General features: G+C 41.1%; 1 protein-coding gene and 1 pseudogene across 6 annotated transcripts in view; both read right to left on the bottom strand.

The window, feature by feature from the left end:
* amph (amphiphysin) overlaps positions 1 to 2433 on the bottom strand; it is a 67193-nt gene extending 64760 nt beyond the window's left edge. For all 6 annotated transcript variants that reach the window (XM_075482439.1, XM_075482438.1, XM_075482442.1 and 3 more), the window contains exon 1: positions 2316 to 2433. In XM_075482439.1, coding sequence (XP_075338554.1) covers positions 2316 to 2384 — 69 coding nt within the window. In that variant the 5' untranslated portion in view covers positions 2385 to 2433. The remainder of the gene's footprint in view (positions 1 to 2315) is intronic.
* A 5634-nt stretch (positions 2434 to 8067) lies between these two features.
* On the bottom strand, positions 8068 to 16331 carry LOC142398169 (polyunsaturated fatty acid lipoxygenase ALOX15B-like; annotated as a pseudogene).
* Positions 16332 to 16698: the final 367 nt, after the last annotated feature.

Below are 16698 nucleotides of genomic sequence, written 5' to 3' on the forward strand. Positions count from 1 at the left end.
CAGTTCTCACAGTTTCAGAACCACTAACAGTTCTCACAGTTTCAGAACCACTGACAGTTCTCACACTTTCAGAACCACTGACAGTTCTCACAGTTTCAGAACCACTGACAGTTCTCACAGTTTCAGAACCACGGACAGTTCTCACAGTTTCAGAACCACGGACAGTTCTCACAGTTTCAGAACCACGGACAGTTCTCACAGTTTCAGAACCACTAACAGTTCTCACAGTTTCAGAACCACTAACAGTTCTCACAGTTTCAGAACCACTGACAGTTCTCACAGTTTCAGAACCACTAACAGTTCTCACAGTTTCAGAACCACTAACAGTTCTCACAGTTTCAGAACCACTAACAGTTCTCACAGTTTCAGAACCACTGACAGTTCCCACTCTTTCAGAACCACTAACAGTTCTCACACTTTCAGAACCACTAACAGTTCTCATTCTTTCAGAACCACTGACAGTTCCCACTCTTTCAGAACCACTAACAGTTCTCACACTTTCAGAACCACTGACAGTTCCCACTCTTTCAGAACCACTAACAGTTCTCACACTTTCAGAACCACTGACAGTTCCCACTCTTTCAGAACCACTAACAGTTCTCATTCTTTCAGAACCACTGACAGTTCCCACTCTTTCAGAACCACTAACAGTTCTCACACTTTCAGAACCACTAACAGTTCTCACACTTTCAGAACCACTAACAGTTCTCACTCTTTCAGAACCACTAACAGTTCTCACTCTTTCAGAACCACTAACAGTTCTCACAGTTTCAGAACCACTGACAGTTCTCACAGTTTCAGAACCACTAACAGTTCTCACAGTTTCAGAACCACTGACAGTTCTCACAGATTCAGAACCACTGACAGTTCTCACAGTTTCAGAACCACTAACAGTTCTCACAGTTTCAGAACCACTGACAGTTCTCACACTTTCAGAACCACTGACAGTTCTCACACTTTCAGAACCACTGACAGTTCTCACACTTTCAGAACCACTAACAGCTCTCACAGTTTCAGAACCACTAACAGTTCTCACAGTTTCAGAACCACTGACAGTTCTCACAGATTCAGAACCACTGACAGTTCTCACAGTTTCAGAACCACTAACAGTTCTCACAGTTTCAGAACCACTGACAGTTCTCACACTTTCAGAACCACTGACAGTTCTCACAGTTTCAGAACCACTGACAGTTCTCACAGTTTCAGAACCACGGACAGTTCTCACAGTTTCAGAACCACTAACAGTTCTCACAGTTTCAGAACCACGGACAGTTCTCACAGTTTCAGAACCACTAACAGTTCTCACAGTTTCAGAACCACTAACAGTTCTCACAGTTTCAGAACCACTGACAGTTCTCACAGTTTCAGAACCACTAACAGTTCTCACAGTTTCAGAACCACTAACAGTTCTCACAGTTTCAGAACCACTGACAGTTCTCACTCTTTCAGAACCACCGACAGTTCTCACTCTTTCAGAACCACTAACAGTTCTCACAGTTTCAGAACCACTGACAGTTCTCACAGTTTCAGAACCACTAACAGTTCTCACAGTTTCAGAACCACTAACAGTTCTCACAGTTTCAGAACCACTAACAGTTCTCACACTTTCAGAACCACTGACAGTTCTCACAGTTTCAGAACCACTAACAGTTCTCACAGTTTCAGAACCACTAACAGTTCTCACAGTTTCAGAACCACTGACAGTTCTCACAGTTTCAGAACCACTAACAGTTCTCACAGTTTCAGAACCACTAACAGTTCTCACAGTTTCAGAACCACTGACAGTTCTCACAGTTTCAGAACCACTAACAGTTCTCACTCTTTCAGAACCACTGACAGTTCTCACTCTTTCAGAACCACGGTCATTTGCCACAAATATTTAAAAATAAATTAATTTTATCTGAATAGAACTAAATGTAATATCAGAATATACTCTACATCAGCCACATGTCCCACATCTGCTGTATAGTACAGCTGGAAGGATTCTGCTGTTTGGTCAAAACTTGAAAACATGTGTTACATTTTCCCTGCATGTGACGTCACATAATGTAGGCGTTAATCTGCTGAAAGAAGCTCCAGCCATTAAACACGCCCTCCGTAGGTTTCACTGTATTTGACCGTTTTTGTGGACCGATCGTTTGAGGATTATCACACGATCATCGATTAACTGGTGCTAACATCCACCCTGATGCGGTCACACACAGACACACGCACAGGCCTACAGCCTCCCACCCGCCACACATCCACCTCCCGCCGTCCTATCTCCACCTCCCCCGTCCCCGCGGCCCCCGGCCCCCCGCGGCCGCTGCTCCTACCTTCTCCTGGGCTCTGTTCAGCCGCTTCTGCACGTTTTTAGCAAATATTCCCGTTTTGATCTCCGCCATGATGACTGCACAGAGAGCGGCGGATTACCAGAGAAGAGAACTGGAGGGGGAGGGGTGCGCGTGTGTGAAAGGGGCGGTGCTGAGCGCACAGCAGTCAGATGATTGGACATTTTTCCTGATTTCCTGTGTTTAATTTTAAACACATAAACCGAGTTTTCATGTCTCAGAGCACATTATACATGCTGTGGTTAAAGTTCACTCCCAAAGTAAATAAGCAGGAAGGGATGTAAACATGTAAACATGTGTTCAAAAACATCCTTAGTACTTTCACTCCTTTAGTCTGCAGAGTGTAAGATACTGAGTGATGGAAGGCAGTCCTTCCTGTTGTCCTGCTTCCCTATTGTGAGGGCTGAAGCTGTCGGCTCTGTTCTGAGGTTAGATGTAGGCTGCCTGTGTGACAGTTTATCTGAAGGTCAACTGTACACAATGAAAATTAGAGAAAGGACTTTAACAAGACAGATGGTGCAATGTGAAACACAGAACAACCTCAAAAACAGCATCATATAAAATTTGCTCTACTAATTGCAGTTTCCCAAAATGGACACCACGGGGCATCATAGCATTAACCATGAAACCACTGTCGTTCAAACATTCAAACTTCTCACGCATTCCACCATTCTTTTTCCAAACTCAAATCAAATGGCTGCAAGTCGCAGGGTGAAGGATCCGACTGGTTTATGCAACAAACACCAGCTCAGATCATCATAATCCGAACACAGGATTGTCCTTCAAATGATTTGATTATCTACTGTTTATTTTCTGTAGTTAGTCCGACCAAAACAGAAAAAACACAGAATTAAACCAAAGAACCACCCTAACCCTAACCCAAAAAATGAATAAATAAATAAAACTGAAAAACAACAAAATGAAATAGAACGATCACAAAAAAGAAAACACCAAATGAGACGGGAAAATAATAAATAAAACAGAAAAAAAACATTAAATAAAGCGGAAATGAAACAACACAAGATATAACAGATAAACTAAATAGTAAAACTGAAAAAAACAAGACTAAACAAAAAAAACACAAAGAGAAAACACAAACCTACAGAATAAAAGGGCAAAACCACAAATTAGCACAATAAATAAAACACAAAACAGCAAAACAAAACTGACAAATCTGTGTATAAAACAGAAAAAACATAAATAAAGTGGAAAAACACAAGAAAAGAACACACTAAGTAAAATGGGGGGAAAAAATAAATAAAACACAAAATAAAACAGAAAAACACAACCCTTAGCAGAAGAGGTCTGAACCCTGGGTTGTCATGTTTTTTTTTTTAATCATGAGGTTTCCCGGGCCGAGGACTAAAATCATCAGTCAGACTTAATTAAACATTTACTTAAAAGAAGTGTAAGTGAATCATCGACCTATATCCAATCTCCCTTTTTTGTCCAAAGTTCTGGAAAAAGTAGTTGCAGCTCAACTTTGTGTTTCAGAACCTTCCTCGCGCACCAGAGTAAGGCATGGAGTTCCTCAGGGTTCTGTGCTTGGACCGATTCTTTTCACTTTATACATGCTTCCATTAGGTAACATTATTAGACAGCATGGCTTAAATTTCCATTGCTATGCTGATGATACTCAGCTGTACTTATCTATAAAACCAGATGAACCCAATAGGTTGGTCAGACTACAAGCATGTCTTAAAGACATAAAGACCTGGATGACTCAGAACTGTCTGCTGCTAAATTCAGACAAAACTGAAGTCGTTATCTTTGGACCTGAGCGTTTCAGGGAGAAATTGTCTAGCTATATAGTTACTCTAGATGGTATTTCCTTGGCTTCTAGTTCTACAGTGAGGAACCTTGGAGTTATTTTTGACCAGAATTTATCATTTGACTCGCATATAAAACAGGTTTCTAGGACTGCCTTCTTTCACCTTCGTAATATTGTTAAAATCAGGAACATCTTGTCTCAGAGTGATGCAGAAAAACTAGTTCATGCATTTGTTACTTCAAGATTGGAGAGATCATATTTTTCCAGTTTTAGCTGCTCTTCATTGGCTCCCTGTTAAATTCAGAATGGAATTGAAGATTATTTTCCTGAACGAGCTCCATCAAATCTTAACTAAACCCAACAACCTGCCTTTTAGATCCCATTCCCACATCTCTTTTAAAGACATCTTATGATTTCTCTGAGTTTGAGCTTTTAAATATTGTAAATTGCTCTCTTCAGACGGGTGTTTTCCCATCTGCCTGTAAAACTGCAGTGGTGAGGCCCCTTCTGAAGAAGAGCAATTTAGATCACGAGATCCTTGATAATTACCGACCTGTATCCAACTTACCGTTTTTAAGTAAAATTATAGAAAAAGTGTTTTTTATCCAATTAAATGAGTTTTTAAACAAACACAATATTTTTGAGAAACATCAGTCTGGTTTTAGGAAGAACCACAGTACAGAGACAGCCCTTTTAAAGATTGTAAATGATCTCAGGTGTAACATGGACTCACAGAAGCTTTCAGTCCTGGTGCTGCTGGATCTTAGTGCAGCTTTTGATACAGTAGATCACCACATTTTATTAAAAAGACTTAGAAGCCTGGTGGGTGTCTCTGGCACTGTTCTTAAATGGTTTTACTCCTATCTCACGGATCGACAGTTTTTTATAAGTATGGATACATGCTCCTCAAGAATTCATAAAATCAAGTGTGGGGTTCCACAAGGATCAATTTTAGGCCCATTGCTTTTTAATCTGTACATGTTGCCACTTGGGGATATCATCAGGAGACATGGCATTAGTTTTCACAGCTATGCTGATGATACACAGCTTTACATTGCCGTGTCTCCTGATGACCTAGAACCAGTTAACGTTCTTTTAAACTGTATTTTAGATATAAAGTCATTGATGGCAGAGAATTTCTTACAGCTCAACCAGGGGAAGACTGAAGTTTTAATTATTGGTCCTGAAGACAAGAGAGAGATTATTTTACCCAAACTACAAAATTTAAAATCTTCTCAACATGTAAAAAATCTGGGTGTTCTTTTTGACTCTGAGCTGGATTTTATCCAACATATTAGAAATGTAACACAGACAGGATTTTATCATCTTAAAAATATTGCCAGAGTCTGTCTGATGCATGCTTTTATTTCTAGTAGAATAGATTATTGTAATGCCCTGCTCTCTGGTCTTCCCAAAAAAAGTATTCATTACCTACAATTAATACAAATTCAGCTGCACGTGTGCTGACCAGAGGGCGGGAACACATTACACAAGTTTTAAAATCGCTGCATTGGCTCCCCGTGCATTTCAGGATTGATTTTAAGGTTGTTTTAGTTGTTTATAAATGTCTTAATGGTCTTGGGCCTTCTTATCTATCTGATCTGCTTTTAAATTATGAGCCCTCGCGGACCCTGAGGTCCTCTGGTACCGGCCTTTTAGTTGTTCCTAAAGTTAGAACAAAAACTTATGGTGAGACGTCTTTCCACTATTATGGACCTCATCTGTGGAACAGCCTGCCAGAGAAGCTCAGGCTGCAGAGAATGTTGATGTTTTAAAAAGAGGCTCAAGACCTACCTTTTTAGTTTAGCTTACAGCTGAATTTAATTAATTAATTAATTTATCATCATTATATATTTTATTTTATTTATTTATTTTTGTTTGTTTGGTTTTAGTTTACTTACATCTATTCATCCATGATTTAAAATATCTATTTATTTATTTATTAATTATTATTATTTAAATTATTTTATGATATACTTATTATACACTTATTTATCCAGTGTTTTTCCTCATGGGGATCTTCCACACCGGGGACTATGCCAGCTCGGTCTGTGGGGTCATTACTGTGGGGACCGCCCTGGTTCGGGGGGGCTGGGGGATCCTGCACTGCAGCCCTGGCTGTGGTGTGGATGCCGGCCTGCCCTGATCCGGGCGGTTCCCCGTGGTGGCGGCTCTGTGGTCATTGGTGGGCCGGCTCCCGGTGTGGAGAGATCCCCAAGATACCGTTTCCTCGCTTCAGCGTCAAGCCAGATGTTGATGTTTATTGTTGTTGATATTGATGTTGCTCATGTTGGGGTGGTATGTGTGCAGTGTGGTTGTCGGTGTGATGTTGTGTGTGAGTTTATGCATGAATTGATTTGATTATTGATTTTATTATGTAAAGCACTTTGTGCTGCTTTTTAGTATGAAAGGTGCTATATAAATAAAGTTTGATTTGATTTGATTTGATTTGATTAAAGATCTCATTGTAAGATATTTTCCTAACAGAGCACTTTGCTCCCAAACTGCAAGTTTACTTGATGTTCCCAGACTTTCTAAAAGTAGAATGGGAGGCAGAGCCTTCAGTTATCAGGCCCCTCTCTGAGGAACCAGCTGCCAGTTTGGGAGGCAGAGCCTTCAGTTATCAGGCCCCTCTCTGTGGAACCAGCTGCCAGTTTGGGAGGCAGAGCCTTCAGTTATCAGGCCCCTCTCTGAGGAACCAGCTACCAGTTTGGGAGGCAGAGCCTTCAGTTATCAGGCCCCTCTCTGTGGAACCAGCTGCCAGTTTGGGAGGCAGAGCCTTCAGTTATCAGGCCCCTCTCTGTGGAACCAGCTGCCAGTTTGGGAGGCAGAGCCTTCAGTTATCAGGCCCCTCTCTGTGGGACCACCTGCCAGTTTGGGAGGCAGAGCCTTCAGTTATCAGGCCCCTCTCTGTGGAACCAGCTGCCTGTTTGGGAGGCAGAGCCTTCAGTTATCAGGCCCCTCTCTGTGGAACCAGCTGCCAGTTTGGGAGGCAGAGCCTTCAGTTATCAGGCCCCTCTCTGTGGGACCACCTGCCAGTTTGGGAGGCAGAGCCTTCAGTTATCAGGCCCCTCTCTTGTGGAACCAGCTACCAGTAAATGTCCGGGAAGCAGACACTCTCTAACTTTAAGATAAGGCTTAAAACTTTGGCCCCTCTTTCTGAGTCTGGTTCTGCCATAGGTTTCTTCCTATTAAAAGGGAACACAGGCTGGCAGTTATTTGATCAAGGGGACCTGGAGGAGTACACAGTGACTGTGCATTTTTTAATATTCAATGCTGTGCTGATAATTTTGCTAACAATAAATGCATTTGGACATTTCTCAACAAGAAAGTCCAAATGACCAGGTCTAGAAAAATTTGAAATTCACAATGTCTCCTTCAGGTCAAGGAAAAAGGGGCACAATGCAGCTATGATTGAGCTGACCTAAAGAACTGTTGCTAGGCTCATCTCAGTTGGAGTTGAATCAGCATATAAAGATGAGATACAGAGACTGTCAGTCCACTGCTCAGAGAACAACCTGTTTTAAACACCACTATAGCCGAAGAACTGATATTAGATTAAAGGAAATGGTGGGGCTGAGACCCAGCCATACTCTACGTTCACTGGGAGTGTGTTCAGTGTGTGGAGTCCTTTTTAATTCCTCGTTCTCATTTAAGAAGTTCTATCCTAGTCAGTCAACACCACCTTCTTGGTGAAGAAAGCTTGTGAGACATGTGATACACTCCAGACACTGCTTATTTGTCTAATCCCAGATAAAAAAAGTTTTTCTACCTTTTTTTAAAAACCTTTTTCTACCTTCTTGTCTCTACCGTTGAAAACAATTCTGCACCCAAAGTGTCTCATTATGTTCTCAAATTTTAAAAAAAACAACACACCCATATATTCACTGTCCCAAAACATTTACTTTTATTCAGCAAAATGTATTGAAACAATTTAGTGACATGCGATACACACAGGGTGCTTACAAAGAACAACATGGAGAAGAGACTGCTTATTTGTCTAATCCAAGGTACAATCATTTTTACACTTTTTTACATTTTTCTACCTTCTTGTCTCCTCCTTTGAAAACAATTCTGCATCCACAGTGACAGTAATGTTCCATTATGTTCTACCTCAAAAATGTACCTTTTTAAAATAAACACACCCATAAATTCACAGACCCAAGACATTTACTTTTTTTCGGCAAAATGTATTGAAACAATTAAGCTGCTGGGGCACGGGGGAAAGGAAGGGCACACCCTGGACAGTTCACCAGTTTATCACAGGGATAACTCAAACAAACAACCTGCATTCTTGCAGTCATTTTTAAATCACCAGCTAAATCTAAAATGCATATTTTTGGACTGTGGGAGAAAGCTGCTTTACCCAGAGAAAATCCACAAAGACAAGAGAGTAGACCCCACACAGAAAGGCCCCAGCTGAGAAAAATTCAATCAAATCACAGAAATGACACAAAACTATTTAATCCAACAAGTGAGCATTCTGACGTAGTAAAACATATTTAACTGTGTGTGAGACCATAAAGTTCTGTCAGAAAATGTTGAAATTGTAAAGCAGAGTAATTTCCCATTTAATTTTGTACAAATTTGTTTCTTTCTGTTACCATCGGACTTACTAGTGATTTGAAAATAGGTTAGTGAACTACCTATAGTGATCAATGATTAGACGGAAATCAGTTGTGGTGGTCCCACCCTGTTCTGCTTATAAAGCCACACTATTTTCTACCTCCTCTGGATCCATGTATGTGTATGGCACTTCCAGATCTTTGTTTCTGTCCTTGATACTTGCACTTAGCCCCTTAAGCTCTTTTTGGAAGTCCATTATAACCCGAAGGGGAGTCTCTTCACTGAAGTGGTCTTCGGGGTAATGGCCAAGAGGGACCTGATGAGATGGGTGACATGTTTATTTCTTTCTTTTTTGTCACAAAAATTAAAATATTTACCAAACAGGCTCTTTGGATTATAATGTAGAGCTGTTAAAGGTAAGCAGTATACTTTTAGCAGCTCTAAAAGCTTTTATCTTATTAGTTTTCTTGATACAACTTGTACATACAGTAAATGTTAGAGTGTAATTTGTCTTGAAGTTTTGCACACTTACGAAGTCGCTGGACTGCTTGCTGAGCAGCCAATACAATGGCCATGATATGAACTGTTGTACTGACGTTCGGGAATGTGTTCAACATTGTGGCTTCAGTCGCTTCACCCTTCACGGTCGGTGGGGGAAGTTGCAGAGAGCTGGGGCGGTTTGGCATCCAGCCAGCATAGTCATACTGCAGTAAATAAATAAGAAATATGTGTTATTGACCCGTTTTTGCTCTTAAATGACCAAACAGTTGGCTATGTTTAACTTTAGTAGCATCCTCTCAATCACTTATGTGATTGACCTCTCTTGGTGAGTCAGCCAAGCATGTTCCAGGTGGAAATGTTTGAACTACTGGATGATTTCCTCTCAAATTTTGTACAAATAAAGAGAGATCTGGCAATAAACTTATTTCATGATGCACTGACTTTTCATCTTGCCTGCCAAACAAATGGAATCTCCACTTGACCTTAATCAGCAATACAGTTTTATCACTACTTGTAAACTGCTTGCATGTTGGTACAACAAACTCACATCACAGAAAATATTATCCTCATTATAAATCAGCCAAGAAAAAGAGTCCAGTATTGCATGCTTTTTTGTCTCTTAAAAGAATTTTTTTCTTTACCTGTCCAGAGTTCACAGCAGCATGCTGGGCTGAGCCAGTGAAGATCACCATGGTAACAAACTGTATGAGCTCAGCCACAGTGGTAAATCTCTGTGGAATTCCTGGAAACGAGAAAGAATAAACTTTACCACTTAACGACATTCAAACAGCTCAACTGAAGTTTAAATAGTTTAAAAGTGTATTCATTTCTTAATACACTCACAAAGCATCGTTACTATAACAAAGCTTAAGATTTTCTTAAAAACCCACCTGTCTCTTCTTTGGAAAGAAATCCATGTTCGAAAATGTCAGAAATCCACTTCTGTAGTTCGGAGTCGCGTCTGACTTCATCATCATTCTTGTAGTAGTAGCCGAGGATTCCCTTCACAAACCTTAAAGAGATAGGGAAACATTTTGTAAAATACATTTCACATTTGCAGTAGATGCCATTATTGTCTAAGTAAAAAGTAATGTGTTAAGAATTTTTTTAATATTACCAAATATTTAAAAATTTTATGTTTCATTTTTGTTGAAAGTTATAGAAAATTAATGACAAATAATACAGGGTGAGATGCAAAACAGATAATGGATTGAGTGTAATTTACATTTGTCAGGCTACAGTAAATGTAAATGTACAAATAATTAAATATGAACATAAACATAACAAGACAACAACATGAACTTTAAGGTTTAATGATGTTCACTCAGGACCACTTCAGTCAGAGACAGAAATAACCATCTGCAGTTACAATCATATTTTATAGTTGATCATGACTCTAAACTGTATTCAATGTATTTACTGTAATTATATGCAAAATGTGCCTGAGGAGTCAGATGCTCACAGTGTGTATGAAGGTGTATGAGTGGGTCAGAATCAAATCGTTCTTGTATTCACTGTGGTGAGAGCAAACTATTCTATATCTTTTTTTCTTTTCTTTAGTTATAGATAAAGGGTTAGTTATATATTTTATAACTAATCCCTGTGAATGTTAGGAAATTTAGCATTATAAAGTATCTATGATATGTCTTTGCTATCATACACATCCTATATGCAACACAAAATGGGAGATGTCTGTAGTACCTGTGGATGATCTCCCAAAGCCTGAGTCCATCATCCCTGTAGTAGAAGTTTGGCACATCCTCCAGCCCACGGTCAGCAATGTCCTCAGGGATACAGAGGGACCTGTATGTCACTGAGGACAATGATCTCCTCAGAATGGGGACCAAACTCTTTCCACCAGAGGCTGAAAACTAATGAATAGTACCATTACAGTTAAAGACAAATACTTTCTGTCATAATGAAAAATCAAAAAACAATGTTGAGTATTGTCTAGTAAGTATCTCCTACCTGAGTGAACACACCATCCTTTGATATTAGGTGCTTTCGGGCCAAGAAGTTGATCTGCAAAGTGTAGCGAGTGTGAGGTACGAGAAGTTGAGGAAAAAGAGAACTCTGTTAGCAACACAGTGAGTTGTTATTCCATGTGCTCTGTGTTTTTACCCCGACTGAAGTCTTCATGCTTCTACACCATCCAGCAGCGTGAAACATTTGCTAATACTTGCATTCTGAGACATGATGGCCCATCATCTTCAGTTACCTTGTAGAGAGGGTGCACCATGGGCACGTTGCGCAGCAGTGAGACTGCAAAGACCTCAGCCAGCAGGTGAACATTGAGCAGATGTTCACTGAAATCTGCACTTCTCACAAAAGTCTTTGCCAGCAGCCAGTCATACTCAGAATCCGTAGGGAAGAAGATCGGGTTTTTCTGTGCTGGTTTCTGCTTCAGCTGCAGGAGGAGGGAACATGTGGGTCATTCATACATACAGCATAGTCATCAAAAAGGAAGAAGATTTCCCTGTGCTTGTGTGTTTCTTTTATTATTGTAAGCTTGTGTTTGGTACTGACAGCTTCAGAACATCAGTCCTACTTTCCTACACACATCATTATGTGTGTGTGTGTGCGTGTGCGTGTGTGTGTGTGTGTGTGTGTGTGTGTGTGTGTGTGTGTGTGTGTGTGTGTGTGTGTGCGTGTGTGTGTAAAGCTACAGGTGTTTGACATCTGGAAAGACAAACTGACAGTTGCACTGATACATCTTTACACGTTGCTTCATCTCAGTTTCCTTTGCGACAGTGTACACTGTTGTCATTTATGTCTCGTCTTGAATATTTCTGATAATAATAAATCTGAATCAGTAATAGCCACAGTGTACTGTATCCGAGTGTTAATCTCACCTAGATAGTAATTGGCATCAGCTTATCATCGGGAGTTTTTTGGAGCAGGACGAGTGGAGCCATCAAGTACTGCTGCTTTCCATTGATGGTGTTTGCTTTCACTCCATCCAGATGCTTGTAGTCACACAGGAATATGTTGCCTTTCTGTTTGAATTTCATGGAAAATTGAGAAATGCTCTGGCTCTTTACCATCTGGATATTACATTTGCAGCGTGAGCACATTCATTTAGCAAAGTGCACATTTAAAGTATCAACTAGATGCAAAGAAAGTTCCAGTCCAATGCATTTCAGTATGAGGCATCACCTTCATTTCATCAGCCAAACTAATCTGACCATGGAGGAAGACCATGCGATCAGTGACAGGAAAGTTACTGGGCAGGGTTTTACAACGTCGGATCAACATTGGATTGAGACCATTTAGAAACTGGTAGCCAAAGAAAGCTTCTTCCTTCCAATGTTTTTGGACATAGTCTGCAAAAGGAATAAGATGTCATTTTAGTATTTTGAAATATGCAATAACGAACCATGTTACCAGCAGCAATAGCAAATTCCGTGTAAAGATGCTGCTGCGGCAGCGCGCGTCGATAATATCATCCCAGTAGGCGCGTGTGTAGAAAGCCCCCAATAACAACAACACGGCAGCTCTGAACTAACAGTGCAATACTACGTGCACAGAAACTGGCAGCTGCTGACTTCACCAAAAGGGCGGGGTTGAGCACTTGCTCGGCACCACCTGTCCAAACAGAGGGCTGTCAGCAGTGCTGTTTTAGTAAGGGTCAGACTAGGGCCCCTGTGCTTAAGCCAGACCACCTTAACTTTGCTGCTCAATGGTGCAGTTTAGATCTGATGCTCACATGTCTTTGTATGTACATTCAGCGGTGGTCAGGGATTAGCATAGGCTCTGACCTAAGAGGTAATTAATCAGTAATCTGTGCTATAGTAGCTTATCTGTAGCAGCCAACATTCACACAACAGATGATGATGTGGAAAAACTAATGAAAGCATAGATATCTTTGGCCACATGTTCCGCCACGCTGGCTGTCCCTTACACTCGCGCATCAATTTAAGTCTGTGACCACCTTTTCAGTAGGTGTATAAACTCTGACCCCTTGTTTTGGCTCGGTGGGTCATAAACAAAACAGCAACGAAGGTACTTGAACAGTGTGAAAAATATTGTGTACACCAGAATGCGGTGTGCCTCATGTATTATGGGTCTCATGCATGAATCATATCTACAAATAAAATCCATACTTGTGTCTTTTCCTGCACACATACTGGTATTTGTAAAGGGAAAATGTACAGTTACAATGTACACACCTCACATATTCTTTCGACCATGCACACACATATTATTGGAAGAATTTAAGCCTCATATAGGAAATAAGGCGACAGAATTGTTGTCTTTTTAAAGTTTTGTTCTTGTTTAGTCTTTGGATCTCGATTTACAGTATCTAACTGTGGGTGCACAAAATTATAAATCTGGGAAAAAAGATTGTAAATGCACATTCCTGCCCCTTGCAATTTTTCAATATTGTATAATTCACTTTCTGTCAATTGAAACTAACTCCTTCATAGTTTCTATCAAGTTATACAGTTGTTTTCGCCTCAGTGGTTTTAAAGTAGTTGCTGACCGGTTTATACATGCATACATTTACATAACATACAATAATTGTATTGTACCTGAAATGTGAGTGTGTTTACACCAAAACACCTGATCAAGGTGATCAATATTGGTCCAATTGCGCTTACATTTAGCCAAAAACGCCAGCTTCAGCTCCAACATTCTGGAAAAATGAGAAAAAGAAAAACAGTGACTTTGATGTGACACTTTAAATAATATATAGGTAAGTAAAAAGATGAACGAGTAGAAAAATATAGGAGAGAATATAATGATTTCACCCTGTGGCTGCAGTCAACAGAAACTCTTCATTCTTGGTGAAGGAAAAACGGACCTCATAAGGCAGCAAATGAACGTCATCTACCTTCATGCAATGTGGCATTCCTGCCTTGTACACATCCCAGCTGCGAAGAGGAAAGAATGTATCTGTTGTTGAATTTTTGAGTATGCAATCATGAATCACTTGAATTCTTAGACATATTTGAATGTGTTTTAATAAATCCTGGCAGATTAAAAATGTTATGTGATAGTTTAGTTACTCCAACCAGGGTTAAGGAGGTTTGTGTTCTTGTTTGTCTCTGGGTGCATAACACTGAAAAGTGTAAAAGCTCTGAGCTCTCACCGATAGTGTTCTTTACGCTCCTGAAGCTCTTGTTGTCGACTGTATCTGCCAAGATGATGGTCATCTTCAAAGACTCTCAGAGCTGAAAAAAACAGAACAACAAGGTTTTAAAACTAAAGAGAGAAATCAACCCGGCGCTCAGGTGTATCACAAACAGTCCAAAGTGGTGCTCTTGGGGTAGGGAAATCCACGATCAGAAAAGAAATAAGTCCCAGGCACTCAAAAGTAGAACAGGAAGAAGGTATTAAATAAAAAGCCTTTATTGACTTTGGCTAATCATAATAAAATGCCAGCATGTTTCAACCACTTCCGTGGTCTCCGTGGTACAATTGGTGGCACACTAATTATACACCTGATCCAGGGGTGGGGTTAAACCGTTTGAACCGTTGTTCATTCTTTGTCTTCTGCTTTGCCCTGATGAAGACCACGGAAGTGGTTGAAACATGTTGGCATTTTATAATGATTAGCCAAAGTCAATAAAGGCTTTTTATTTAATACCTTCTTCCTGTTCTACTTTTGAGTGCATGGGACTTATTTCTTTTCTGATCAAGGTTTTAAAACTGTCAGTAAGTCAAGTGTGTTAAGATGAATTTATCTGATTTATAGAAACTGCTCTTTTTTTAATGTGTACTTTTTTATGACAGGCACAGTTTCACAAACCTGTTCCCTCTCTGAAGCGGTGCACCTTACTGTCAGTGATCCAGCGGTAGATGGGAAATTTGTAGTTGTGTCCCTCAGGGGATTTCACTTCCACTTTGTCAGGAAACCAAGAGTTTTCTAGAAACACCCAGAGAGGCTTTTTGTCCAGTTCAATCAGCACCAGTTTTCCAATGGAAGCGGGGCAGGACACAGTAAAAGATGAGACCTAAACAAAGTGAAAGCATTGTTAGAAAACACGACAAGACATCAAGTGTATTTAAAAAGCGAGAGCTGAGCTGTGACAGCCGAGTAATCAGCAATCAGCATACTGCAAGAACAGTGGAGAACATGAAATGTATTTGCAATGTGATCACACTGAAGCAAATATGATTTTCTTGGAGGTTTCTTCTTGGGTCATTTTTGCTCATGCTGCACATATCCTGTTGCTAAACATGAGACTGAGCTTGTGAGTGTACAAGACTGAGGAAACATTCGAAACATTTAAAAATTGAGCTTGATCTTCCAGACTTACAGCTCCATGGATGAATGATTTGCCTGTTTTGAACTGTGTGCGCTCACTTTCCCCATCGGTGCCCACCAGCTTAATGTAGAGATGTTCAATGGTAAAGGAAAGGAAGCGACTTCCAGTGAACACAGTCACTTTGTAATCCATCATGTTCTCTCTCGAAAGTTGATCAGTCCTGATGGGGGGGGTAAAAATACACATTAACAGCACTGATTAGGCCAGTCATCAGTAAATTAACCAAGATGTTTAAAGCCACAGAATTTATGACACAAACACAGCTCATTGAAATCCTTATAACAAGCATCTCTCTTACCTCTGCTAATGAGACCAAGAAGTTCCTCTGGAGATCTTCAGGCTTGGTGCAACACCTCTGTCTCTGTCTCTTTAAATACACATGGTTTTGTGGGAGTATCCTTCCAGAACAATGGACATCTCCAATGATGATTTGTTGAAATGTGTGAACCTGAAAAGCAGCCTCCCATCCCAGAAACCCAGTTGTAGCTATGTGCTGGGAATTCCCTGGAATCTTACATCATTTTTTTGTAGTTTACTGGGCTGCATGGTGGTGCGGTCATTATCACTGTTGCCTCACGACCAAATTCAATTCAATTCAATTCAAGTGGAGGAGTTCAAGTATCTCGGGGTCTTGTTCACGAGTGAGGGACGAATGGAGCAGGAGATTGACAGACGGATCGGTGCGGCGTCTGCAGTGATGCGGGCTCTGCACCGGCCCGTCGTGGTGAAGAAGGAGCTGAGCCAGAAGGCAAAGCTCTCCATTTACCGGTCAATCTATGTTCCTACCCTCACCTATGGTCACGAGCTGTGGGTAGTGACCGAAAGAACGAGATCGCCAATACAAGCGGCCGAAATGAGTTTCCTCCGCAGGGTGTCTGGGCTCTCCCTTAGAGATAGGGTGAGAAGCTCGGTCATCCGGGAGGGGCTCGGAGTAGAACCGCTGCTCCTCCGCATCCAGAGGAGTCAGATGAGGTGGCTCGGGCATCTGGTGAGAATGCCTCCTGGACGCCTTCCCGGTGAGGTGTTCCAGGCCCGTCCCACTGGGAGGAGGCCCCGGGGAAGACCCAGGACACGTTGGAGAGACTATGTTTCTCGGCTGGCCTGGGAACGCCTCGGGGTCCCCCCGGAAGAGCTGGAGGAAGTGGCCGGGGACAGGGACGTCTGGGTCTCTTTGCTCAAGCTGCTGCCCCCGCGACCCGACCCCCGGACCAGCGGAAGATAATGGATGGATGGATGGATGGATCAATTCAATTCATTT

This window comes from Odontesthes bonariensis, chromosome 14 (assembly GCF_027942865.1).
Source record: "Odontesthes bonariensis isolate fOdoBon6 chromosome 14, fOdoBon6.hap1, whole genome shotgun sequence".
Taxonomy (NCBI): domain Eukaryota; kingdom Metazoa; phylum Chordata; class Actinopteri; order Atheriniformes; family Atherinopsidae; genus Odontesthes; species Odontesthes bonariensis.